Genomic DNA, 14,250 nt, shown 5'->3' on the forward strand with positions numbered 1-14,250 from the left:
TCAGCTTGATGTTAAGAATGCCTTTCTTAATGGTGAGCTGCGTGAGGAGGTGTACATGCAGCCACCACCTGCGTATTCTGTTCCTGATGGCATGGTATGTCGTCTTCGTCGCTCTCTCTATGGCCTTAAGCAAGCCCCCCGCATCTGGTTTGAGTGTTTTGCCTCTGTGGTGACTGCCGCTGGTTTTTTAGCAAGTGCTCATGATCCAGCATTGTTTGTCCACCTTTCTCCTCGTGGTCGGACTCTTCTTTTTCTCTATGTTGATGACATGATCATCACTGGTGATGACCCCGAGTATATTGCCTTTGTAAAGGCCCGTCTTAGTGAGCAGTTTCTTATGTCTGATCTTGGACCTCTTCGCTACTTTCTTGCGATTGAAGTCTCTTCTACCTCTGATGGCTTTTTTATATCCTAGGAAAAGTATATCGAGGATCTTCTTACTCGTGCTGCTCTTACTGACGAGCGTATTGTTGAGGCTCCCATGGAGCTCAATGTTCACCTCCGTGATACTGAAGGTGACCCCCTGTCTGACCCGACGCGTTATCATCATCTTGTTGGCAGTCTTGTCTATCTAGCTGTCACTCGTCCGGATATCTATTATCCGGTTCATATTCTAAGTCAGTTTGTCTCCGCTCCCACCTCGGTTCACTATAGTCACCTCCTTCGTGTTCTCCGATATCTTCGGGGCACGATCACTCACTGTCTATTCTTTCCTCACTCCAGTTCTTTACAGCTTCAGGCCTATTCGGATGCTACGTGGGCTAGTGATCCTTCAGATCGCCGTTCACTTTCTGCTTACTGTGTTTTTCTTGGTGGTTCTCTCATTGCCTGGAAGACGAAGAAACAGACCGCAGTTTCCCGTTCGAGTGCAGAGGCTGAGTTGCGAGCGATGGCTCTTTTGACGGCAGAGGTGACTTGGTTACGGTGGTTACTTCAGGATTTTGGTGTTTCTGTCACTACCCTCTGCTCTTATCTGACAGTACATGTGCTATCAGCATTGCGCGCGACCCTGTGAAGCATGAGCTCACCAAGCATATTGGTGTTGATGCTTTCTATGTGCGCGTTGGTGTGCAGGATCAGGTTATTGCTCTTCAGTATGTGCCTTCCGAGTTGCAGTCGGCGGGTTTCCTGACGAAGGCCCAGACTAGAGCGCAACATGGCTTCTATCTCTCCAAACTCAGTGTTGTCCATCCACCATGAGCTTGAGGGGGTGTTAGAGTATATATAATATAACCATGTACCCTTTTGTACTTAACCCATTGTATAAGGGGTTTCCTGCATATATTCCACACTTGTACATGTATATATATCAGCCTATGGCCTCATGGGAATACAAGTTGCATATTTCCTAACAGTATTCACCTCCAGTGAGCCAATCTGGAGGGACAGGGCATGAGAGAAAGGATAGGAGACAAACAACACACCCACTGGTATCCTTCCAACCTCACTGACATATTGGAGCAAACTGCAGGTTCTTAGAGGTCACAACTATTAAGAGCATGGTTAATAGTATAGCCAACTGCTGGCTATAAGCAATTTTATAGCCCGTCTTATAGCTAGCTTGTACAATAGTTAGCTATAAAAGAGTACTACTTTTATCATATATGGCCCACCTTTCATCCTCACAAAGCACCTAGGAGCACGTGCTAGAGCTGGCTCTTCACAAAGAGCCCGCTTCTCTTCTCTCTCCTCTTCTTTCTCATCCAACTCAGCAAAAATATAGTATTTTAATCCTTACAGCCTGCTGACTGTACCTTATTGTACTTGCTCTAAGGAGTATAAGTATTGGTCTAGGTCTCCTTACGTGTTAGTATTAGTCTAGATTTCCTTACCTGTACTCCAAGTTCATTGTAATATATATTCATCCGTCGGCTATGCAACACAGATAAGTTGCTCTGCATGGTATCATGAGCCCAGGTTTAGGGTTTTTTCTGGACACCGCAACTGGTCCTTATCTCTCCTGATCGAGTTCTCTCCCTCTCGGTCTCCATCTTATCGAATATCAGTCTCCAATTTTATCAATAATTCTGATATATTTTTCCCGTCATACATCCTTGATAGATCGATCTGGTATTACTTCCTGATTGATTCATTTGGTCGTGCTTTCAATCTCATAGCTAAGATCCATCTCGCGGCCACATCTCAAATGCGCCCAGCTTTGGGCTGCCAGCTCTTGCCAACCAACTGCATGTCGTCTCGCTCGGCCGATGTCTAGATTGAGGCCCCCGTGGGAACCGCTCGCTCGAGCCTTCCTTGTCTGGCAGTTCCCCGACAAAGCCTTTCTGGTCCTGGTCCTTTTTAAACAATTTTTGTGGCCTTTCTGGTCCTAGTGGTTTTTTTATAAGATTTATGTAGTCTCCTTTTGCATTGCCATTGATTTACGTTAATTCTCTTGCTGCCGAGTTTCTTTATCCGCTGATTTCCTATGTTATGATCTTTGGCATTCTTGTTCTATCACATTTTTGCTTGACTCAACAGGTTTTTGAAGACTCCATGCTATAATGACAGTACCAAGACAAGGATTTGGATTTTCATTATTTCTTTGTCTTATACTTCTTCAAATTCAATGTTGTTGCATATGCTTTGCATTTGAGAGGGGGGGTACGAAGTATTAGTACTATTAAGATTTGGCTAGGCCTCCTTACGCATTTGTATTAGTCTAAATTTCCTTACTTGTAGTCCAACTCCCTTCTAATATGTATTCATCCACAAGTTGCTCCTCAGACAACGACGAGTAATGAGAGCTGGACAGTGCAATATTATTGGTCTAGACCTGATGTGAGGTGTTTAATCTTGCAAAAACTGTTGTAAAGTGACACAAATGGCAATCTACATGGGGTGCAATTTAAGGGATGACGATGCAAATAACAGGTATTGTGTGACGTATAGTTGCAATGCGAACACTAAACAGTACTAACACAACATGTGAACTAGTCATGTTCTGTAGCATTTTCCTAGCCATTAGTAATTTAAAATTCTAACCTAACTATAATTGCCACTTTTAAAGGCACAATGAGTTCAACAAAAGCTTAAAACATGCATAATTAGCGATAAAGAGTATTTTTAAGTAAATCACTTCAAACAAACTGAAAGGGCAAGGCTTTCCTACGATGCATGTGTATTATTATTGGAAATGCATGAGGGCACAAGAGAATTTTATGTCAGCTGCGAGTCATAACCAAGTGTGATATTGCATTTAATTTCATATCAGAAAAATTAAGCTCATTATCCAGATGCTTGAAGCTCACTGGAGCATTAGATTGAAGATTCATCTTATCAACCATAGATTTGTTCAGAGTACTAGAGGTTTAAGTAGGCCAAATTTGTCAGCAATATTTGGGAGCAGTAAAAACACATGAATAGTTCAATGGAAGGACATATAATAACGATAGAGAGAGAGAGAGAGAGAGAGAGAGTGAGTGGGTGAGGGAGAGAGAGAGAGTATTACCTTGTAGATTACATAGTTAATGATGTGTTCCAACACTTTTCTAGTCTCTGTAGGAGTTAACCGAACAAAAACTAATGTCTGCATAGGAGAAAACATATGTAAGTCTCAGACTGCTGTATCAGAGAAAGAACAAGGTGAGTGTTGAATTTACAGCCAAGCTACAGCACCCAGGGATATTTTATATTACTGGAGATTACGACTCCCTTTGTACTAAATCAGCGACAATTAATATGGATTGGAGGGAGTAATAGACAATTCTGAATGCTATGGTAAGATCTAATATGCTTTGAGCTTAATTTGTGAAAGGCGCCAAGAGAAGGTAGATATGGCCAGATAACAACAGTTGCTACTTTCAAAGAATGATCATGGTCTGTTCATTTATCTTTCCTGCTTTTTGGAACACTGGGTGGCCATCGCCATAGTACCTACCATCATTTTATTTTGTTCCGTAATAGATCTAATCTTGATTTCTCCTTTAAAACTGAACTTTAAGGAAAATAGCCAAGGTGTTTATGTAGTAAGCTAGAGTTTCCAGCATAGAATATGCCTTGGTTGAGCTTTATGATTAAGATTCAAGATTATAACCCTGTTTTAGATGTCTCATATTGCACAGTGTGAATTTGAAGAAACTCAGTTACAACTCAGTCAGACAAACATAAATTCCAAAAGGATAACTTCATAGAAATAATTAGGAATACCATTAAGATTGGGTTATTCGGTAGTTTCATTGGGTTCCAGCGTCATAAGCCCGCCACTACTGTTCGTTTAGCCAAGAAACCTAGCGATGTAAATAACTAAAACTCAGCAAGTCAGCAAATGCAAAATACATATGGGCTTGGCATCTAAGACCGTATATTTTAATAGAACGATTCCACTAGTATTATCAGCATAGCACAAAGTAAAATGCATTTAGTATCGTCAGCTTACATGACGACTAAACAACTCACAAACAAATGAATCTTGAGGACAGCCTCAACTAAGCATATCACAGCATCAACCCAGCTCTTGCAAGACCAGCACTTCGATTAGAGAAAAAACTTATCACACATTTCCCAGTCCCAACTATCGACATCAAATACATGGGGTAAATGAAATGAGGACGAGTGGCAAGCCTTTCTAACAAAATGCACCCCCAACAAAATTGCAGCTCGATGACCATAACATCAGGAATATGGCGCAGGTTGCTATCGCGATTAGCCACCAGAAACGCAACCGACCATAATGAGCTTGATCGATTGCGTACACCGCAGCGATGGAACCCAGTATCCGTGGCGGCATTAACGAGCCCGGAAAACTATCCCCGAATTGATAAACAATCCTACCCTGAGCCGATTAACCAATCACCTTAAGAGCTAGGACGAGGACGAGGAACACGTGTGCCGCCAGATTCGCTAAGAGCGCAACGGTCACGTGCGATCGCAGCACGGTCTTAAGCCAGTCCCCGCCGCCGACATCCCCGTCCCGCGGAGCGTCGAGGAAGGACGCCGCCCACCACTGCAGCGCGGCGGCGCTGGCCGCCGTGGATGCGGCGGCCACGTATAGGCAGTTCACGGCCATGCGTCGCGCTGGCGCATCGGCTGAGCCAAATCCTAACCTGGGCGAGAGCCTACTTGGTTCGGCGCGGGGAATCGGAGCTTGGGGCTGGGGAGAATCCGACGCCGGCTTTATTCGCGCGGGGACGGGGGAGAGGAGGGGAGACGACCACCAGACGAGAGCGACGCGAGGAAGGCGATGAGAAGGGGAGGGACAATATTATTACTTTATTAGTACTTCATTTGATTAGAAATAATATTTGAATTAATGTTGAGGCTGCTCATAATGGGGAGTAAATATAGCATTATCATGCATATGTTAGGCTGACCATAGTGAAGGTGTCATAGCTAGTAACATAGTCTTGAAACTAGCAAACATGATAATGTGGCAAGTAATTAAAGAAGGGAGAGACGGTTATAGTAACATAGTTAGATACCGTATCATGTTAAATGATATGCTACTATGTGTCATGATACTATACATTATGAAGGTAGTATCATATAATAGTAACATATGCATGATATTATTATATGTTACTCCCCACTATGAGCAGCCTTACTATTGTAAACTAGTGTTCATAAGTGTTCTCATTTATTGACATGCATGACACATAGTAGCATAGCATTTAACATGATACGGTATCTACCTATGTTACTATAAGAGCAAGTACAATAAGGTACATTCAGCAGGCTGTAAGGATTAAAATACTATATTTTTGTTGAGTTGGATGAGAGAGAAGAGGAGAGAGAAGGGAAGCGGGCTCTTCGTGAAGAGCCAGCTCTAGCACGTGCTCCTAGGTGCTTTGTGAGAACGAAAGATGGGCCATATATGATAAAAGTAGTATTCTTTTATAGCTAACTATTGTACAACCTAGCTATAAGATGGGCTATAAGATGGCTTATAGCCAGCAGTTGGCTATACTATTAACCATGCTCTAACTCTCTCTCTCTCTTATTTAATTACTTGTCACATCATCATGTTTGCTAGTCACAAGACTATGTTGCTAGCTATGATACCCCCACTATGGCCAGCCTAATGTCGTTGGAAGTAATATTATTACTTTATGAGCGATGTTATGCGTCCGTCGGCCGATCGCTAGCAGACGATTATCCTAACTTTTACAACATAGATTATGTTGCATAATTTTTTGCAAGAAAGATTATGTTAAAAAAACACATGTAGAATTTTTTTTGCAACAGAATTTGTGATAGAATATTTTCTGCAGCAAAGGTCATGTTGCGGAAACATATGTAGATTTTCTTTTGCAATAGAGTTTGTTATAGAATATTTCTGCAACAAAGATCGTGTTGCGGAAATATCTGTAAAGTTTTTTTACATAAGAGTTTGTTATAGAATATTTTCGGCAACAAAAATCATGTTGCGGAAACATCTTTATAGTTTTTTGCCACAAAAGGTCATATTATAGTTTTTTGCAACAGAGATCATGTTGCGGAAATGTCTGTATGATCTTTGTACTTCACTTTTCATTAACATAAGTGTTGTTGCGGAAAAAACTTTTGCGACATAGATGAGATTGTAGAAAAAATCAGTAAAAATGAAGTTACAGAAACGTTGACGTCGTTGCCAACAACACGGTCGTTCACGTCGTTGCCGCGAACCACAAGGCCATCCACCTCTGAGCTCCCGGCTCGAGTGCCACCAATCCCCGTCGTCGGTCTCGTCGGCCGATGAGCTCGCATGCTACCTCCATAGTGCTTGTTGTTGTGATGTCCATCAAAGACTTTGCGTGGGCATGCATGCTCGCATGCTACCTCCGTGGTCGTGGCTGCTCGACAAGGGTTGGAGCTACTCGTGGGTGTCTCTATGGCAGCTAATATCTCCGAGCATGCAGTGTATGAAGGAGGATTGATGATTGGGGAAGAAAGGAAGAAGGTATAGCGAAAAATTGTGGATGGAAGCAACCGGATGAGAAGATAAGGCAGCATGTCAAGCGGTCCAGGCCCATCGGGACACGCGTCGCTCGTGGGAGATGGCGGACGCGCGAGAGAAAATCCGCCAACTAATGTTGAGCGTTTTCCTTACTTTATTAGTAGATTAGATTGGATTAGATTAATTTGCACTTTATTTGATAGAAAATGTATGTGTTTTATCCCATTTGAAGTGTAATGTTTTTTGTAAACGACGAAGATGCCGGAGGCATCCGGTTTTAAATTAATAAAGCCACAACAGGCAGGGTATACAAGTCCTGACATAAACCGATCGAACAAAATAGAGATCATCAATAACTAGACTATTACATCAGCAAGTATCAAGCAAGAAGCACAAGGCTAAAATAATAAACACCAAAAAGGCTGACCACCTCCTCTAGGTAGCCGTCCCAGAAGCTCTAAGAGTGTCGTTGATGTTGTGAAGTCTCTGAATTGGCAACTCGAGGCCCTTAGAGTCCTGACGCCTTGCCAATGAACTCCAGTGTTGCAGGAAGATAAGACATTTAAGAGTAATGTCAGTTGGGTGAGCAGAAAACACACCCTCAATCGCTAGCTTGTTACGAATGTGCCACAGAGCCCAAAGAAACGCCCCAACGCAAGTCCACATGACATGGCTAGCCCGACCTTTAAAAGTACCCAAACTAGAGAGAAGGTCGGCACCAGAAGTTGGGTTCCAATCAACTCCCGTCGCGGCTCTCACGACACTCCAAGTAAATTTCAGGAGATGACAACTGAACATTGCATGGTTGGCATATTTCGGGAGTCCAGGCACCGCACATGACCCAACCGATGGCACATTGTGCTTGACAACTTTTTTCGAGGTCGGTAAACGATTTTGAAACATCTGCCATGTGAAAATTTTAACTTTCACGGGAATGTGCACCTTCCACACGGCCCGCGCGACACAGAGCCCCGCTCCCTGGGTAAGTTTACCATAAAGGGATTTAACAAATAACTCCCGACGGTGCAAGTTTCCATGACACCCTGTCCGGATCAACCGACAGTGTACGCTACACTAGTGCAAGAAAATCTAGCTATGGCGTGACAAAAAGGCCTTGCTGGCGTGGACACCCATGCCACAGTTAAAAAATATTGTTGGCTTTGGTGCTGACGCCATCAATATTCGTAATACCTATTGCGTGGGCTACATCTCAACGACGACAATATCATAAATACCTAAGGCATTGTATCTTTTTCGCATGCCATTAATGATGACAATAATGCAACAACAAAAAACAATGCCACGCCAACGCAATTTTGTATCACTATATACATAACGATGTTTGCGTCCCACGTTGATTCCGATAAGATACGACAACACGTATGTACACGTATAACATAAGATATGCATACATTTACCATCGTAATGTAACATCCAAGATGCGATCATATCCTTATTTTGGCACGAGGGCCTCGACAGGGATAGAAGCGCATCTCGTCGTTTCTCAAGAATGGATATCATTACAAGTACATGTACTGAAGAGAAGAGTATATGGAATTGGCTTACACTCGCCACAAGCTACATCAGAGTCACATTAGTACAATACATAAACAACATGAGGAAGAGCAGGGTCCGACTACGGACGAAAACAAACGATAAAATAACGACGTTCATCCTTGCTATCCCAGGTTGCCGGCCTGGAACCCATCCTAGATTGACGAAGAGGAAGAAGAAGAAACTCCAAATGGACAATCATCGCGCTCACGTCAAAGTAACCTTTACTTGTACCTGCAACTGGTGTTGTGGTAATCTGTGAGCCACAAGGGACTCAGCAATCTCATTTCCAAAGGTATCAAGACTAGCAAAGCTTAATCGGTGAGGTATGGTTAAGTGGTGAGTCTGCAGCAAGCGACTAAGCATTTATTGAGGTGGCTAACTTACGAGTACAAGAATTAAAGAGGGGGGGTGATCTACGCATAGCGGACGTGAACTACTGATGATCAATGAGATAGTCACGGTGTCCACCATGTCAGACATAACCCCACCATGTCCTCGATCAGAGAAGGAGCTCACGAAAGAGACAGTCACGGTTACACACTCAGTTGGCAAGTTTTAATTTAAGCTTACTTCAAGTTATCTAGAACCAGTGTTAAACAAAGTTTCCACGTTGCCACATAACCGCAGGCACGGCTTTCCGAAAGATTTAACCCTGCAGGGGTGCTCCAACTAGTCCATCACAAATTACCACAAGCCGCATAGAAATCCTCGATCACGAAACTCGCGATCTCGTCAGACTCCTTAGTGGAAAACCTCAACTCTGAGATTACCCAAAGCATGACCGGAATCCCGATGCACAAGATATTTCGTAAAAGGTAAAACTAATCCAGCAAGGCCGCCCGGCGTGTCGACGATCCCGATAGGAGCCGCGTATCTCGTTCTCAGGACACGACGGATAAGCAAAGCGTACGGTGGCCTGATAGACATCTCCCGAGTTGCCTCGGGTTGGCCCCGCACGGTGCTCTAGTTTGGACCAATGCTCATGAGGAGCACTGGCCCGGGGGTTGATTAATTACTCCGCGGGTGCCGGCGGGTCCCTATGCATTTTTATTAGGTTATTAGGCAAATGTAGTACCAAAGTTGGGCCTTGCGAAACCAGTTTTAAGCTAAGACGAATTATCAAGGGGGTTCCCATAACAATCCCGATGGTGTTAGGAGCGCTCAATTATGGAATATAACACCGGTATCCGAAACTAAGGGGGCAAAGGTGGAACAAAACACCAGGCTAGAAAGGCTGATATTTAACAGGTGGTAGGCGGCAAGAGGCTGATATTTAACAGGTGGTAGGTAGCGAAACATAACGAAAGAATCGAGACAACTTGCATGGCAATGATAGTAATGATATCTGGGGAAATGGTCATCTTGCCTGAGATCCCGCTTGGAAGAAGAACGACTCCGTGAAGCAAACGAACCGGTGTAGTCGAACGGGTCCTCACTTTCCGACACGCTTGCGGAACTCTATCGAGACGAAGCAAACCGGAAACAAGCATAAACACAGATATTCACCACGACACATGCATGACAAGATGAAATTCACATATGATGCATGATCAGTTGAATATACGCAAGACATGGCATGTCAATTCACAACAATCAAGCACTGCACATTAAGTGAAGTTCAATATGCAACGAGTTGCATATTGACGAAACTCCACATATGAATTACTTAGTTCTATCCCGATTAGGTACACGACAATATTAATTGTGGTTAATCATGACAAGAGGTGAAGCGTAATTAATCTACCTGTCTAGGCATTTTAAATGAGGCCAGAAACGACTTATAGCATCTCCAAGATGACCTCAAACGTTAATTTATAATTCTATCCAGATCTGAACTAACACATTTTAATATTTGTTAAATATCAAAATAAATAGGTTCATGTGATTCTACGCATCGTTCCAATCAATTTTCACATAGAGACCATCTCCAACGGAGCTACGGTTCAAAAGATATGATCACCGCAAGATATGATGGCATGAATGCAATATGTATGCAAAGACAGCCACACGCATCCATAAACATACAAACAACAAGATAATATGAACCTATACGATATTCTAAGCAATTTTCATATAGGACATGATCAAAACGGAGCAACGGTTCAACAAATACAAGCTACACAAGAAATAGTCATAATCTGCCAAAATCAGCCACATAGCATTTTCTACACCCCAAAACAACAAGCTACACAAATCTAAAATGCTCAAACAAGGCATGAGGCAATAGTGGTCAAGATGCACTACAACATACTACTAATAACATCTAGCATGACAACATGGATCACTAGGAAAAGAACTCTCAAAATGGCATCTCACACACAGTTTCAGACTTAGTGAAAATAACAGTTTTGACAGTGCAGTTTTCGATCTGAAGGCATATTGACAACAGCAAAATTATATGCTACACGGCTCCAAATTGCATGAAAATTCACAACATGCTAGATAATCTTAAGGACTACAAATACCTTCATTGCACGAACCTCAAAAGAGCTACAAATTACTAGCAAAACTCATGGCAAGACAGCAACAAAATATAACAGATTTCAGACTTAGAAATATTTCAGCATCTCCAAATCAGCACTATTTTCTAGCATGTTGGCGACAAGCAGACAACACCTAAACATGGATTTCTATTGCAACCAAAATTACCATGGCTAGCCTACATATCCAATGGCATATCTCTAGTTGACAACTCATTCATATCATGCACGGAATAAATTCCACAAAATAAAAAAGGGCAACATGGCAAAATATCACGCGCACTAACTTGCTCAAAAGCTAAAAATAAATGCATAGTTAAATTCTATGGATTTTTTTACCCCAAAAACATTTATAATATGTGGGGTTCGAAAAATAAACTAGCGCCACACATATATGCGAGAATATGTCCTAAACACGACATAGCAAACAAGCGACGGAACCTACATGCAAAAATGTAAACAACTACTTTAAAATACATGACAAAGGATTACAAACAACACGAATATTTTATCTACGGGATTTGAGCAATCCGGACACGCACAAAAATAAATACGGGATAATTCCCTATTAGGACAACACACAATTCTAGGCATATGGCAGATCAAACCACTCCAAACATGCATGCAAGTTGTAAAATCATAATCTACGCGAAATTCTACATGAGTTACATATATAATACGTCGCGATACGATGCACGGTCTATTATCTACGAGCGTTTTAATATCTAGCATTTCTGAAAATACTAATTAAGAGAAAAAAAATCCTGAAAATGCTATGGGCCGAAACTGAGGGAGTTGTTGGGCCTACAAGGCTGGTGTGGGATAATTAACAAGCACGCAGTGGGCGACATAGCGGGGGCTGGCACGGGCTCACCTTAGCAGGCCGAGGCCCGGCTCGGCGAGGACTGGATATGGGCCGAGGCTGCTGTCGGCTGGAGGAGGCCGGCCTGGGCGCGTGCTGGCGTTGGGCCTGCTCGGGGCGGCAGCCGAGGAGCAAGGCGAGCGATACGCTCGTCTGGATCGGTGAGCAGGTCGGGCGCTGGAGGCAGCGGCTCCCGGCGAGGCAGCGGCGAGGCCCTCCGGCGAGGCATGCGGCGGGGGCGAGCCGACAAATCCGACGGATCCAGGTCCAAGGGACCTGTTCCCGGCGGCGGACTCCAGCGATCGCAGCGGCTGCAGATCGGGCCAGGGACGAAGCTTGGCGGCGCAACGAAGGAGCTTCGGGCGGCGGCTCGACCGGGGCTGGCCTATCGGGGTCCAGCGGCGCGGGGTCGCCGGCGGGCGTCGTGGCAGGAGGCGCGGGGCGCGGGGCTGTGCATCGGGGCTCCTCCCCGATCTGGAGCTCGGGCATGAGGGGCGGGTAGCTGCAGTTGCCTTGGGCCCAGATGGGCTCGAGCGGGCCGGTTGCGGGCTCACGCGGGCCCGACGGCTAGAGGAGGGAGACAGGGAGGTGGAGGCGGCTAGGGTTTGGCACGGGATTCAAGGAGGAGAGAGAGAGAGGGGCTAGATTAGGTGGGTGGGGATGTCTATTTATAGACACGGGCTAGGGTTAGCAGAATTTCACCCCGGTTTCGACCGCGCGACCTAAATCTAATGATCTCGAACGCGGGGACATGCTAAGTGGTTGTGTAGAGTAGGCTAGCTGGATATGAGAGGGGAAACAGCTCCCGACAACGTATTTCAAACCGACAAAACCATCTGACGAATAGCCAACAACGGTGCCGCTACGGTCGATCGTTCGGGTACCATACGGACTCCGATTGTGACGAAATATGGCAGACGGCCTACCTACAACTAAATAAGACCGCACGCCAAGTTTCAACCCAATCAGAGGAAGTTATATACACACTTTTAAAAACAAGGTTTTGACGATGCCCCGGGCGCGTGCGAGTGTGGTCGGGCTCAACACGGTCAACGAAGAACACGGAGAAAACCGGCTACTAATAACGTATGCAAGTTTGAAATCTGACGGCAACGGAGTGCCGATGCAATGCAGATGATGCGCATGATGCAATGATGATGCGACAATTAAAATAATCACATGACAACAACGGAATAAAAGGGGAATCTTCTGGAGCGTCGGTCTCGGGCTGCCACACGTGACTACTAGTATAAAACTCTTTTCCTTTAGGAACAATCTTGAAGAATAGAAAAACCCGTGCATCATCATGGTGGAGGAGAGAGATCCACCGGTCTCCAATCTTCAAGTTGCAGTCACTCAGTAGGTGCCTCCATTCGTTTATTTCACGAGTTGTCCATCTGGTGCAATCAAGTATATATGTACCTCTGAAATAGATCTTGTCGGTGGAAATAATTGTCATATCACCCTAGTGATCATCCATCATCGGAGGCACAACACATCTTGGGAGCTTCTATCCTTGAAGAAAATAGTAACATAGTGAGCAATATAGTAACCCACACTTGGCTTGTGTAATAGAATGTATATATGTGAAAGACATGTTATACAGTCGAAACTCTTACGAAATGCATTTTCTACAAATGTTGCATATGTTTAAGGTATGGACTAGTGGCATGTATCGTGCATCCGTAAGCTTTGGTCAATCCTTTTCAATTAGCACAACCAAAATATGTGTGATCTATCAAAATATGGAAAAATCAACATGAACGTTGAAAAAATGGACATATTAGTGCCAGAAATTTGATGAAACCGAATTGAATCCACGTTTCGCCAAAACATTGGCAACTCTTTCGACATTCCCTGCATAAAGAAACGTAGCGCGAGACAATTCGCAAGAACAGGTGGGACATTCATCAGTTGGTTAGAGAAGGTTTTCTATCGTCCGAATCTACAGGGCGCGAGGGGGATGTGGGCGCCCATGAAGACTGTGCGTTGGTGTGGGGGTACGGGGCGGACGGGCCGGCCGAACAGGCCGACGGAGGGAGAGAGTGGCTGGACATGACACGGAGGGAGAGGCTCTTTGATGAGCGGGTGGTCCTTGGAATGGTTGGGCAGCACGGCGCGCGGTACGGCTCGCGCAAGGTGGGGGCGACAAAGAACGATGCTCGGCATTGGGAGAGATGAGGGAAATGAGTCGTTCGCATAACATAGTGTAACTCAAGTGCCGGTTGGTTGTTAGTGCTGGCGCGAGTGACGTGGTCAACACCAACAGTAATTGGTGTTGTGTTGTTAGGGCTGCTATAATTGACAAATGGCATGTGAAAACGCATATTACATAAGAAGCGTGGATTGAAGTATATAATAATGCAATTTAGGAGGTACACACAAATTAATGTGTGAAGTATTACACAAAATATGAAAAGTACACAAAAGTGCAACACGAACAATGAAGTACACAAATCATGTAGTACGACTTTGTTTGA

General features: G+C 44.2%; 1 protein-coding gene across 2 annotated transcripts in view; it reads right to left on the minus strand.

Moving 5' to 3' along the window:
* LOC123426085 (E3 ubiquitin protein ligase RIN2-like) overlaps nt 1-5,187 on the minus strand; it is a 50,561-nt gene extending 45,374 nt beyond the window's left edge. Inside the window, exons 1-3 of one of the 2 annotated variants that reach the window (XM_045109862.1) lie at nt 4,793-4,862; nt 4,147-4,226; nt 3,449-3,526 (exon numbers count right to left, since the gene is read on the minus strand). In XM_045109862.1, the coding sequence (XP_044965797.1) occupies nt 3,449-3,526; nt 4,147-4,176 (108 nt within the window). In that variant the 5' untranslated portion in view covers nt 4,177-4,226; nt 4,793-4,862. Of the gene's footprint in view, nt 1-3,448; nt 3,527-4,146; nt 4,227-4,792 lie in introns of both variants that reach the window. The other variant, XM_045109861.1, reaches the window with a different exon arrangement.
* Nucleotides 5,188-14,250: the final 9,063 nt, after the last annotated feature.

Source organism: Hordeum vulgare, chromosome 2H (assembly GCF_904849725.1).
Source record: "Hordeum vulgare subsp. vulgare chromosome 2H, MorexV3_pseudomolecules_assembly, whole genome shotgun sequence".
NCBI classification, from domain to species: domain Eukaryota; kingdom Viridiplantae; phylum Streptophyta; class Magnoliopsida; order Poales; family Poaceae; genus Hordeum; species Hordeum vulgare.